This window comes from Macaca nemestrina, chromosome 9, assembly GCF_043159975.1.
Source record: "Macaca nemestrina isolate mMacNem1 chromosome 9, mMacNem.hap1, whole genome shotgun sequence".
Lineage (NCBI taxonomy): Eukaryota > Metazoa > Chordata > Mammalia > Primates > Cercopithecidae > Macaca > Macaca nemestrina.
Window position 1 is genome coordinate 37,879,128 of NC_092133.1, and position 14,748 is coordinate 37,893,875.

At 36.9% G+C, this 14,748-nt stretch overlaps 1 protein-coding gene across 1 annotated transcript in view; it reads right to left on the reverse strand.

Moving 5' to 3' along the window:
- LOC105478478 (protein CC2D2B) overlaps nt 1-14,748 on the reverse strand; it is a 264,293-nt gene that overhangs the window by 112,589 nt on the left and 136,956 nt on the right. The window contains 3 exon segments of the mRNA XM_071069392.1: nt 847-912; nt 1,293-1,369; nt 3,632-3,692. Of these exon segments, the coding sequence (XP_070925493.1) occupies nt 847-912; nt 1,293-1,369; nt 3,632-3,692 (204 nt within the window).

Sequence of the window (14,748 nt, forward strand, 5' to 3'; positions counted from 1 at the left end):
AGCCCCGATTACTGACTTGTTATGTTAGAGAAAAAGGTAACTTCTATCTTAATGAAAACACTTTACTTTGAATCTTTTTGTTACAGCTACTTAGCTTGTACTCTAAATAATATAACTCTCTAAAAATATGAGTTGTTTTGTCATTTCAAGTTCCAAATATGTGATTACACATTGACTTTTCAAATATTGATTACACATTAAAAATCTGTAAGTTGGATATCACCTATAACATTGTGAAAATAATTAATTGGGAGGCCATTAGACGGAAGCAGCTCTAGGGCCCTGAGTTCCTATGTAAGCAAACCAAAACCCAACTCAGTGTGAATGGCGCTATCCAACGAAAATGAAACTTTAGTTTTACCAATCAGAAACTGCCAACTAATCTCTAACGAGGAACTTTAAGGCTACTGCTCCATTCTAGTCAATCAATGTTTTCTTTGCCTTACTTCCGCATGCACCGTTTAAAAGCTTTCCCTGCATGCCCCTTCGGTGGAGCCCTAACCATCTGCAGACTGGCACTCCTCAATTCATGAATTGTTGTCTGTTCAAAGAAACTCTTTAAAATGTTAATGTTCCTAAGTTTATCTTTTAACAATATTTTATTATAATTTTTTTTAGGATAAAAAGTAATGTCAAGTAAGAATAGAGCGTGATTGCAAATGGGCAATCACTGATAAAGAGGAATCTTTTTTGGGTGATAAAAATTAAACTGTGGTATTGATTAAACAATTCTGAAATTTACTAGAAATCATTGAGTCACACACTTCAAATGGGTGAAGTTTTGCTATGTAAACTCTATTTCCATAAAGCTGTTTTAAAAAGTAAAAACAGAGAAAAGTTATTCACCTTGGACCTTTGATATATTTTGCTCTCAACGAGCTGCTCCATTGAAGATTTTTCACCTTTATTAATCTGAAACACAACAGAAATAAATCTTTTCAGAAATAGACATAATGGTGCTCATAAGTCTTTTATCCAAAATTTATAAATTTCAATACTTTTCAATGCTTTTCTTTTAAAAAGTATGGTATGTGTATATGAAATACCAGTAAACATACTGAAATATCATTTATAATTACTATGACCAAATCACCTAGCTCTTCCTGGCTTTAGGTTTGACATTATAAGGATGTTATGAGACAAAAGGAAAATATATATATAGGAAGCCTTTAGGAATTAAGGAGCTATATTAACACAGAATTTCAGCTCTCTTTTGACAAAGAAAATTTTACTGTGCTAAATGTCTCATTTAAATAGTAAATTTGAAAACAGGAAATTTTAAAAAGCATTACCTTAGAAATTTTTAGCTTTTCTCTCACTTTGCCTCTCATTGTCTTTACTACATTTTGATTTTCTTCTGCATCTAAATCTATCAGGAAACCAACATAATAAAGAGTTTATGACACTTTATTATAATTAAACAACAATAGCAGCAAAAGTATTTATTAAATTCTTTAATTGCATGCATTTCTAAGCCTCATGACAATTATGAAAACTAGGTTATTGTCTTACAAGAGCTTAGACTCTAAGACCAATAGATGTCCTTTCCCCTTTTCCATCTGGAATAAATACCTTCACCCATTCAGCACTGATTTTTGTTTTTCTTTGTGACAACTTTTCTATCCTCTGTCACTTTCTTTTTAAACTTTTTTTTTTTTTTTGGAGACAGAGTTTTGCTCTTGTCACCCAGGCCGGAGTGCCATGGCACCATCTTGGCTCGCTGCAACCTCCCACTCCCGGGTTCAAGCGATTCTCCTGCCTCAGCCTCCCGAGTAGCTGGGATTACAGGCGTGCGCCACCGCACCCGGCTAACTTTCTTTTTTGTATTTTTAGTAGAGATGGGGTTTCGCCATGTTGGCCAGGATGGTTTTAAACTCCTGACCTCAGGTGATCCACCCACCTCAGCCTCCCAAAGTGCTGGGATTACAGGCATGAGCCACGGCACTCAGCCCTCTGTTTTAAATTTTTAATTATTGTGGGTACATAGTAGGTCTCTGTCACCTTCTTTTGTTGCTTCCTCAGCTACTGGCCAGAGCCCATCTTTGGCCAAAAACAAAACAAAACGAAACAAAAACAAAGCTCAGATTTTAAAAATCTGTGAGACATCTCTGTGGAGTATACTAATACACAAATATCAAAGCCTGGTTACTTCAATTTTATTAAACCGAAAAGAGAGGAATCTAAAAAAGAAGAGCGATAAGTCTCTGGATACCCATTTTAATTATGTTAGTTTTGTAAAATCATTACAAAATTCTCACCCCTGCTTTTTCCAACTATTAGAGAAAAGGAAAGTTTTATAGGGTATAAAGAAGGCTTATGCCTGCAATCTCAGCATTTTGGGAGGCCGAGGCAGGAGGATTGCTTCAGGCCAGGAATTTGAGACCAGCTTGGGCAACATAGCAAGACTCTGTCTCTACAAAAAAAAATTGAGGGGCAAGGTACAGTGGCTCACGCCTGTAATCCCAGCACTTTGGGAGGCCGAGGTGGGCAGATCACCTGAGGTCAGGAGTTTGAGACCAGACTGACCAACATGGAGAAACTCCATCTCTACTAAAAATACAAAATTAGCTGGGCATGGTGGCACATGCCTGTAATCCCAGCTACTCGGGAGGCTGAGGCAGGAGAACCACTTGAACCCAGGAGGCGGAGATTGCGGTGAGCCAAGATCGCGCCATTGCACTCCAGTCTGAGCAACAAGAGCAAAACTCCATCTCAAAAAAAAAAAAAAAAAAAAATTAACATACATGCCTGTAGTCCCAGCTACTTGAGAGGCTGAGGTGGGACCATCGCTTGAGCCCAGAAGTCTAAGGCCGCAGTGAGCTATGACTGCACTACTGCACTCCAGCCTTAGGCAGCAGAGCAAGGCTCTGTTTCTTAAAAAAAAAAAAAAAAAAAAAAAAAAGTCTGAAGCCCTTGTGTGTACTCCAAGTCATGTGTCATTTTCTGCTCCTTCACTGGATGGAATAAAAGAGATCATGCAAGATCATGCAATACCCTAGGTACAGTAAAAAATTAAGGATCTATTGATCACTTTGCCTTGCTTTTTACTTTTTCTATTCCCTGCCTTTGAGTGCTTAAAGGTTACAGAGAAGTTTGTAGAAATAAAGGGTAAGCATAAAGCTAAATAACTAACTATAGGTCATGAGAATCTCCATGTTTAACCACAGTATTTCTTGGTACAATTTAAAAATGACTAGTTGGTTTTGTTTATACTCTATTCCCATAACTTAGAATGGCAGATGGCATATAATACATGCTCAATAAATATTTGCTTGGTGAATGAACCAGAGCTCAACCATTATTTATGTATTTTTCTCCCTGAGATTTGAAGTTTGCTGAAGCAGGTTCTGCACCTATGTATCTTTGTGGTCTAAAACAGTCTCACCGCCAGTGGAATCTCTCCACGTGTGCAGTGACAAAAAGAAAATTAAATTCAGCTTTATTACATCCATTGACTTTTCTACGTATTTCCTTATGCCCATCTTGTTTTATTTAGGACATTTAATTTCTCTTTAAACTGATTCCTTAGGAAATTGTGTTCCCAGCTGAAACCCTGGCACAGGATTAATCATTTACATCTTTTAAAAATAAAAATGAAGAGTATCAGAGTTATGGTATACTTATTGAGAACCTTTTTGGAGATGCTTGTCTGTAATTTCTTCAGCTGTAACATTATCCATCTCTTCTGACATCTGCAAAAAAAGCAGGGAGGGTTAAACTTGCATCTTGTTTTGTCATTGAACATCTTTTATTATTATTATTATTATTATTATACTTTAAGTTCTAGGGTACATGTGCACAACACGCAGGTTTGTCACATAGGTATACATGTGCCATGTTGGTTTGCTGCACCCATCAACTCATCATTTACATTAGGTATTTCTCCCAATGCTATCCCTCCCCCAGCCCCCAACCCTCCAACAGGCGTGTGATATGCCCCGCCCTGTGTCTATGTGTTCTCATTATCATTATGTATTCTCATATCTTTTCAAATATTCATCAGTCCTTTGAACATCGTCTCCTTTAAAATGCCAGTTCACATATTTTTGCTTGCTTTCTTAAATTTCACCTTTTTATCAATTTGTATGAGCTCTTTATATACGGTGAAATTATTCTCTCTTAGGAGGTAAAGCAAGATGGCTGAATAGAATCCTCCAGCAATCATCTGCACTGCAGGAACACAAATTGAACAACTATCCACATAAGAAGCACCTTCATAAGACCCAAAAATCAGGTGAGCAATCATAGTGCCTAGTTTTAACATCACATCAAGGAAAGAGGTACTGAAGAGAGTAGGAAAGATGATCTTGAATTGCCTATACCACGTCTCTCTCATCGTCAGGCAGTGTGGCAGGAAGAGAGGATCTATGCACTTGTGGAGAAGGACAGCAAAGTGATTGGGGGACTTTGCATTGGAATTCCCTGCTCCCCTAACATAGCGGAAAGCAACACAGGGCAGAATTTGGCCAGTGCCCACAGAGGGAGCATTTAGACAAGCCCTAGCCAGAGGGGAATTGTCCATCCCAGCAGTCAGAACCTGACTTCCAGCTAGGCCCACCATCATTGGCTAAAGCACTCTGGGGTCCTAATGAATTTGAAAGGCAGTCTAGTCCACAAGGACCGCAATTCCCCGGCAAGTCCTGGTACTGTGCAGGGCTCACAGCCAGTGGATTCAGGGTGCACAAGATCCAGTGAGACACCAGCTGGGGTGGCCAAGGGAGTGCTTGCATCATCCCTCCCCCAACTTCAGGCAGTACAGCTCACAGCTCCAGGATAAGAGGGAAGAGCAAAGAGTACTTTGTCTTGCAACTTGGATACCAGCTCAGCCATTGTAAAATAAAGCACCAAGCAGAGTCCTAAAGCCCCCACTCCTGGCACCGTCTCCCAGATAACATTTTTAGACCGACACTGGGCCAGAAGAGAACCCACTGCCCTGAAGGAAAGGTTGCAATCCTGGCAGATTCACCACCTGCTGACTAAAGAACCCTTGGGCCTTGAATAAACATCAGTGGTAGCCAGTCTGTAGTCACCACGACCTTGGGCAAGACCCAGTATTGTGTTGGCTTCAGGTGTGACCCAGCACATTTCCACCTGTGGTGGCCACAGTGAGAGACACCTTCTGCTCGAGAAGAGGAGGAGGAAGAGTAAACATGACTTTGTCTTGCAACTTGGTGATATGGTTAGGCTTTGTGTCCCCACCCAAATCTCATCTTGAATTGTAATCCCCAGGTGCTGAGGGAGAGACCTAGTGGGAGGTGATTGGATCATGGGGGTGGTTTCCCCCACGTTGTTCTCATAATAGTGAATGAGTTTTCACAAGATCAGATGGTTTTGCAAGCGTCTGGTGTTTCCCCTGCTTGCATTTCTCTCTCCTGCCACCATGTGAAGGTCTTTGCTTCCCCTTCACCTTCCACCATGATTCTAAGTTTCCTGAGGCCTTCCCAAGCATGCGGAACTGTGAGTCAATTAAACCTCTTTCCTTTATAAATTACATTTTAAAGGGTAGTATTGTTATAGCAGTGTGAGAATGGACTAATAACACATTTGGGTATCCAGCTCAGCCACAGTCAAATAAAGTGTACCAAGCAGACTCCTAAAGTCCCTGATTCTAGACCTTAGCTCTTGGAGGGCATTTCTAGACCCATCCTGGGCCAGAAAGGAACCTGCAGCTCTGATGAGAGAGAACCAGGCTTGGTAGGACTCACCAACTGCTGACTAAAAACCCCTTGGGCCTTGAATAAACATCAGTGGTAGTCAGGGTATAGTCACCACTGGCCTGGGGCAGTGGTGCCCATGAGCAGACAGCCCTTCTGCTTGAGGAAGGAAAGGGGAAAAGCAGAGAGGACTTAGTCTTGCAATCTGGGTACCAGTTCAGCCCCAGTAAAATAAAGCACCAAACAAATTCCTAAAACCCCTGACCCCAGGCCCTCGCCCTTCAATGGCATTTCTAAACCCACCCTAGGCCAGAAGGGAACTGCTTCACTGAAGGGGAAGACCTAGTCCTGGCAGGATTCATCATTTTCTCACTAAATAGTCCTTGGGGCTTGAATAAACATCAAGACTCTCAGGACTCTCACCAATAGGCCTTGGGTGAGACCTACATTTCACCTGTAAAACAGGTGAAAAAACACATTTCACCTGTAAAAACACATAAACACTGAAAAGGATGATAAAAGATATTCCATGCAAATGGAAACCAAAAAAGATCAGGAATAGCTATAATTATATTAGATAAAATAAATTTCAAGACAAAAACAAAGAAGGTCATGATATAAAAGCGATCAATTCATCAAGATGTAACAATTGTAAATACATGTGCTCCCAACACTGAAGCACCCAGATATATAAAACAAATATTATTAGAGCTAAACAGAGAGATAGACAACCAATACAGCAATAGTTGGAGATTTCAACATCCCACTTTCAACACTGAAAAGATCATCCAGACAGAAAATCAACCAAAAAATTATCTAAACTAAAGATAATTTTTTATCTCAACTAAAGACCAAATGGACCTAATAGTTTAGACTTTATCTAAACTAAAGACCAAATGGACCTAATAGATATTTACAGAACGTTTCATCCAACGGCTGAAGAATACACATTCTTCTCTTCACCACATAGATCATTCTCAAGAATGGGCCATATGTTAGGCTACAAAACAGATCTTTAAAAATTCAAAACTTTTGAAATCATATCAAGTATCTTCTCTGACTACAATGGAATAAAATCAAAAGTCAATAACAAGAGGAACTTTGGAAACTATACAAACAATATGCCTCTGAATGACCAGTGGCTCAATGAAGAAATTAAGAAAATTCCTTGAAACAAATGAAAATTGAAACATAACATACCAAGACCTATGGGATACAGCAAAAGCAGTACTAAGAGAAAAGTTTACAGCAATAAGTGTCTATGTCAAAAAATTTTTAAAAAGAAAAAAAATTCAAATAAACAACCTAAAGATGCATCTTAAAAAACTAGAAAAGCAAGAGCAAATCAAACCCAAAATTCATGGAAGAAATAGTAAAAACAAGAGCAGGAAATAAATCACATTAAAATAAAAAAATAGAAAATACCAATGAAACAAAAAGTTGTTTTTTTGAAAAGTTAAACAAAATTGACAAACCATTAGCCAGACTCACTAAGATAAAGAGAGAGAAAACCCAAATAAATAAAATCAGAGATGAAAAAGGAGACATTACAACTGATACTGCAGAAATTTAAAGGATCCATTAGAGGCCATTATGAGAAATTATATGCCAGTAAATTAAAAAACCCAGAAGAAATGAATAAACTCCTAGACACATACAACTTACCAAGATTGAACCATGAAGAAATCCAAAACTTGAATAGACCAATAAGAAGTAGCAAGATCAAAGCCATAATAAAAAGTCTCCAAGCAAAGAAAAGCCTGGGACCTGATGGCTTCACTGCTAAATTTTGGCAAATATTTAAAGAACTAATATCAATCCTACTCAAACTGTTCCAAAAAATAGAGGACAAGGGAATACTTCCAAACTCATTCTACAAGTATTACCCTGATACTAAAACCAGACAAAGTGACATCAAAAAAAGAAAAGTACAGGCCAATGTATCTGATGAACATTGATGCAAAAATTCTCAACAAAATACTAGCAAGCCGAATTCAACATCATATTAAAGAGATCATTCATTATGACCAAATGGGATTCATCACAGGGATGCAAGGGTGGTTAAACATACACAATTCAAACAATATGATACACCATATCAACAGAATGAGAGACAAAAATCATACGATTATTTCAATTTATGCTGAAAAAGCATTCGATAAAATTCAACATCACTTCATGAAAAAAATCTTCAAAAACTGGGTATATAAGAAATATACCCCAACACACTAAAAGTCATATGTGACAGACCCACAGCTAGTGTTATACCAAACAGGGAAAAACTGAAAGCCTGTCCTCTAAGATCTGGAATAAAACAAGCATGCCTAATTTCCCCACTGTTGTTCAACATGTACTAAAAGTCCTAGCTAGAGCAATCAGACGAGAGAAATAAAGGGCATCCAAATTGGAAAGAAAGAACTCAAGTTTTCCTTGTTTGGAGATTATATAATTATGTATTTAGAAAAACATAAAGATTTCACCAAAAAAAAACTATTAAATATGATGAACAAATTCAGCAAAGTTGCAGGATAGAAAATCGATATACAAAAGTCATTAGCGTTTCTGTATGCCAACAGCAAACAATCTGAAAAAGAAATCTAGAAAATAATCCCACTTACAATAGTTACAAATCAAATTAAATACCTAGGAATTAACTTAATCAAAGAAGTAAAAGATGTCCACAATGAGAACTATAAAATGCAAGAAATTGAAGAGGATACACAAAAAATGGAAAGATATTTCATGTTCATGGATTGGAAGAATCAATACTGTTAAAATGTCCATTCTATTCAAAACAATCTACATATTTAATCCAGTCCCTATCAAAATACCAAGAACGTTCTTCACAAAAATAGAAAAAGTAATCCTAAAATTTGTAGGAAACCTAAAGAGACTCAGAATAGCCAGAGCTATCCTGAGCAGGAAAACACAAGACTCAAGAAATCACATTACCTGACTGTAGTCCATTCTCACGCTGTTATGAAGAAATACCTGAGACCGGGTAATTTATAAAGGAAAGAAGTTTAATTGACTCACAGTTCTGCATTGCTGGGGAGGCCTCAGGAAACTTCCAATCATGGCAGAAGGCAAAGGAGAAGTAGGCACCTTCTTCACAGGGCAGCAGCACAGAGTGAGTGCAAGCGGGGCAATGCCAAACGCCTATAAAACCATCAGATCTTGTGAGGCTCACTCACTCACTCTAACAAGAACAGCATGGGGGAAACCACTCCCATGATCCAATTACCTCCACGTGGTCCCCCCATTGACACATGGGGATTATGGGGATTATAATTCAAGATGAGATTTTGGATGGGGACACAGCCAAACCGTATCACTGACTTCGAATTGTACTACAAAGCTATACTAAAAGCCAAACCATACCACTGACTTCAAATTGTGCTACAGAGCTATACTAAACGAAACAGCATGGCACTGACATTAAAACACACACACACACACACACACACACACACACACACACACAGATCAATGGAACAGAATAAAGAAATCAAAAATAAATCTACGCATCTACAGTGAAATCATTTTCAACAAGGTGCCAAAAAAACACATTGGGAAAAGACAGTCTCTTCAATAAATGGGGCTGGGAAAGCTGGATATCCATATGCAGAAGAATGAAAATAGACCCCTCACTCTCACCATATACAAAAATCAAATTAAAATGAATTAAAGACTTAAATCTAAGATCTGAAAGTATGAAACTACTAAAAGAAAAATTGGCGAAACTTTCCAGGACATTGGTCTGGGCAAAGATTTCTTAAGTAATACCCCAAAAGCACAGGCAATCAAAGTAAAAAAATGGACAAATGGGATCACATCAAGTTAAAAAGCTTCTGCAAAGTAAAGGAAACAATCAACAAAGAAACAGCCCTCAGAATGGGAGAAAATATATGCAAACTATGTATCTGATAACGGATTAATAACCAAAATATACGAGGAGCTCAAACAACTCAATAGGAAAATATCTAATAATCTGATTTTAAAATGGGCAAAAGATCTACATAGATATTTCTCAAAAGAAGACATACAAATGGCAAACAGGTATATGAAAAGATGCTCAACATAATTGACCATTAGAGAAATGCAAACCAAAACTACAATGAGACATTATCTCACTCTCTTAAAATGGCTTTTAACCAAAAGACAGGCAATAATGAATGCTGGCAAAAGCATTGAGAAAGGGCAACCCTAACACCCTGTTGGTGGGAATGTGAATTAGTACAGCCACTATGGAGAACAGTATGGGGTTCCTCAAAAAACTGAAGATATAACTACCATATGATCCAGCAATTCCACCACTGGGTATATACTCAAAAGAAAGAAAATCAGTATATTGAAGACATATCTGCACTCCCATGTTTGTTGCAGCACTGTTCACGAGAGCCAACATTTGGAAGCAACCTAAGTGTCCACCAACAGATAAATGGATAAAGAAAATGTGGTATATATATGCAATGGAGTACTATTCTGCCATAAAAAAGAATGAGATCCTGTCACTTGCAACAACTTGGATGGAACTGGAGGTCATTATGTTATGTGAAATAAGTCAGGCACAGAGAGAAAAACTTTGCATGTTTTCACTCATTTGTGAGAACTGAAAATTAAAACAATTGAACTCATGGAAATAGAGGGTATAATGATGGTTTCCAGAGACTGGGAAGAGTATTGGGTAGGAGGCAGGGAATGGGGAAGGGTAATAGGTACAATGCAATGAATACGATCTAGTATTTTACAGCATGAAAGGGTGGCTATGGTCAACAATAATTTATAGTACATTTTAGAATAACTGAAAGAGTACAATTGGAATATTTATAACACAAAGAAATGATAAATGCTTGAGGCAATGGATAACCCACTTACCCTGATGTGATTATTACACATGTATAAAAATATCTCATGTACCTATATATACATATACACACACACACACAACGTATCCATAAAAGTTAAAAATTTCCAAAAAGGAATTGCTCTCTGGAATATTAAAAAATGGCCTTTTAATGAGAAAATCCAAGAGTTAGTTCTTAGTGTTCATGTATTGCCTACTTCATGTATCTTTTAAGAGGGTCAAGTTAAATCAGATATATACAAAAATACTTTGAAAATTCAATGCTATACTAGTGTTAGCTATTACTTGATTTATTACCCTGTAGTGTGTGACAATGTTCAGCACCCTTATTGTTTGAAAACTTTATATATCCTTGCCCTCTACCCTTCTACCTCTGTAGCTACTTATTCTCTGTATCCTTCAATGGCCATACCTCTTTATATCCTAAATGTAGGGTACATTCCAAAGCTTTGGAGGGTGCATGTATTCCCATGGGTTCCCAAATCTGTGTCTCCAGCCTTCACTCTCCTAAGCATCAAAACCATATTTCTCACTGACTCCTGGTAATTCTAGTTGAATGTCATATCATCAACAAAAATGCAGTATGTTAAAACAAGCATTTCTTTTCCAGTTTTTATAAACCCCAATATTCTATAGGTAAACTATTCTAGCAAGGTTAAACCCTTTTTAGAATGATATGATGTATGAATTTCTTTTTAATTTTAATGCTAAAATATAGAATAGCAAAGACTCCTGAAATAACAACTGCACATACTAACCAAACTAATGTGCAGTTGGAAAGCTCAAGCTTTCCAATCACAGTAAAAACATGAATTTGTGTCAAAAACCAAAGCAGGCTATTGACATGACCACAGTAAAAACATCATAAAAAGAGCCCAGTCTACAAACTTTCTGAAAGAACTTCAAAATCTACCAGTTGTTCCTGTGCCACTATTAAACACTACTGAATAAGGTTAACACGGACTGCGACGTTCCCTTATATCTTATTCAACCTTCAGTACCTACCTCAAGACAATAAAAAATACCTAATTCTACTCTTGACCAGGGGAGAGCAACCCTTAAGGTATGAGGGAACGACTCCAGCAAGTGATTGATAGAGGTCTCCCTAATTAGTTCCCAAATATCTTGCCCAGCATTCCCAGAATCCTGTATAAATCATAACTTATCATTTCCATCTAGAAGGTAGGGATAAAATATGAATCTTAATTGCAGTTACTCTAAGAGACATGTAAATATTGCTCCTATATAGATTTAACTCACTGACAAACATCTTTTTGAGCAAAGCAGGGAATAGCTTGCTGGCTAGGTGACAGAACATACAAACAATAGACATTGAAGTAAGAGATTAAATAAATACATATATAAATAATTCATCTTACTAAATAACTCACAGACCAAATAAGAATACAATTCATCCCTAAACTCTCTTATTGTTTCTTTTTTAACATATGAATTTATGATTTGTATATAGAAACAAATGTATCACATTTATCAGGATTATCCTCCATTTACAATAGGGTTATCTGGAATAATCAAAATATTATAAACTCCATTAATACCTTACTTTTTAAAAAAAAATCTTCTCTTTGAAATATTTTTCATGATGGTCCTTTTATTTCAACTTTCTAAATAAATAAGAAATATTATTGAGAATCACATATAAGAAAACTGACTATTGTGATACTTGAGGTTAAAAGTATGCTTTAAAAATTTTTAAATGTAAAGAGAAACAAAACAAATATACTATCACTTGTGCTATTTCATATTTGTATTTGGTCACCTTTAGTATTTAATAGAAATCCTGGTTAATGCAATAAGAGATATGCAAAAGATGGAAGTAAGAGGTGTCACTCTTAGAAGAAGAAAATAAAATTATCATTGTTTGTAGATGATAGGTTTTTATATATGAAAAATCCAAAAGACTACATAAACAAAGTTTAGACATAATTAGAAAATTGGAATTGGCAGAATACAAGAGAATATATGCAAAAGTCAGTATCTTCCCTACATGCTAATATACTAGAAAAAAAATCACTTCCACAAAAATGGTACCAAAAAAAACCTTCAAAATACTAAGGAATTATTTTAATTAAAATATGTATGAACTCCCTTTCCCCGAAAAGTATAAAACTTTACAGTAAGAAAAAAAGGATCTGATTAAATATACATTTGATCTTAGCCAAAAGGCCAAGAAGCAATGATTACATATAGATATTCTGTGGAGGCAGAAAAATTGATTAAAAGGCTATTGATAGATACTAGAGAGCTGAATTTTAAAATAGATATGAGGGCCGGGTGTGGTGGCTCACGCCTGTAATCCCAACACTTTAGGAGGCCAAGGTGAGAGGATCACTTGAGGTCAGGAGTTTGAGACCAGCCTGGCCAACATGGCGAAACCCCACTGTCTCTACTAAAATTACAATTAGCCGGGCATGGTGGTACACACCTGTAGTCCCAGCTACTTGGGAGACTGAGGCACAAGAATCACTTGAACGTGGGAAGCAGAGATTGCAGTGAGCTGAGATCCTGCCACTGCACTCCAGCCTGGGCAACAGAGCAAGACTTCATCTCAAAAAAAAAAAAAAAAAAAGGATATGAGAAGGCGAGTAGAGAGAGATTCATTTAAGAGGTAGAATTCACAGGATTTGGTGACCAATTAGATATGCAAGACAAAGTGAGCGAGGAGTGGAGGAGAACTTTCAGGTTTTTGGCTTGATCAACTGAGAGGCAGCTTCATTTCAAGTACCGTCAAAATAGAAAGGTAATTGAGATGGGATTAACAAGTTCAATTTGGAGATACTGCTTATAAATGCTTATAAGACATTCAAATGAGAGATCTGGAAGGTGGTTAAAAATAATGAATAGACTTGGAACAGAAAATAATCAAGTCTAAGTAAAATAAATTATTTGTATAATCAGTAAAAAAAAAAAAAAAAAAAAAAGGCACTTAACAAATTAAAGAATCTTAAAAGACTACCAGCACACTTAAGATTCTTCCTACTAACATACCAAAATAAGACAGAAGAATAAAATGGTGAGAAAAGAGAATTTTGAATTTATGATCCATTCTGCAAGAACTTCTAAAATTTTTGCACTTAAAATCACGACCTGGTTTATTGATGACTGTATTGTAAATGTTGTCTGCTCAACTAGGCAAAGTAGCACACATCCTGTAGACAGTAAAATTATAACAAACTATCAAATAAAATGTTATTGCAGAAATTATTAATCATTTTTTTTGCAGACCTGGAAGTGTTCCTAACCTGTTCATTTATCATTCTACATAAGAGATAAGATAAATAATCATTTAAAATTTGGATAAAATTACAGATCTAGATGAATATTGCACTGCTCTGTTGAATTCTCATGCAAAAGTAAGGAAAAATTACAGTGCAGACTTCTGCCTTCTTACAGCAATTCAATTCTCTGTGTTAGAAAATTGGCTCCCACAGTTAAACCCTATCTTCTCTTTGAGGTTATTGCTGATTCATGATTCTTGCAGTTAAAGCTTTTTCTAAAAGGCAAGGAAATTGAGGATTAGCTATTTTTGTATCAGATGACCTGGAGTTTCTCTATCACTTTGGTGATTTCTGAAATGAAATTTCCTAGGGCTTATATGGTAAGTTTAACATTCATAAAGAAATGTATCACTTGAACTTCTGAAAGCTAAAAAAAAAAAAACAAAAAAAAGGTGGGGGTTGGTCAGGAGATCTCTTCCTAGCAAGGCTTGGTATATGAAAGTATACAAAAGTCCAATGTCCAATTTGTAGTTTTGTAAGCATTTATCTTTCTATTAATGATGCCCACAGGGTAACAGATGTGATAAAATATTAAAACTTCTGGGCGGGTGCAGTGGCTCACACCTGTAATCCCAGCACTTTGGGAGGCTGAGGTGGGTGGATCACCTGCGGTCAGGAGTTCAAGATCAGCCTGGCCAACATGATGAAACACCCTCTCCACAAAAATACCAAAGTTAGCCGGGCATGATGGCGGGTGCCTGTAATCCCAGCTACTCGGGAGGCTGAGGTGGGAGAATCGCCTGAACCCGGGAGGCGGAGGTTGCAGTGAACCTAGATTGTGCCATTGCACTCCAGCCTGGGTGACAGAGTGAGATTCCATCTCAAAAAAATATATATATATATAAAATATATATATAAACTTCTTTAGTATTAGTACAATAGATTTTGCTGTGGTTTCTTAATTTATGTTTGTAATTAATGAAATTAA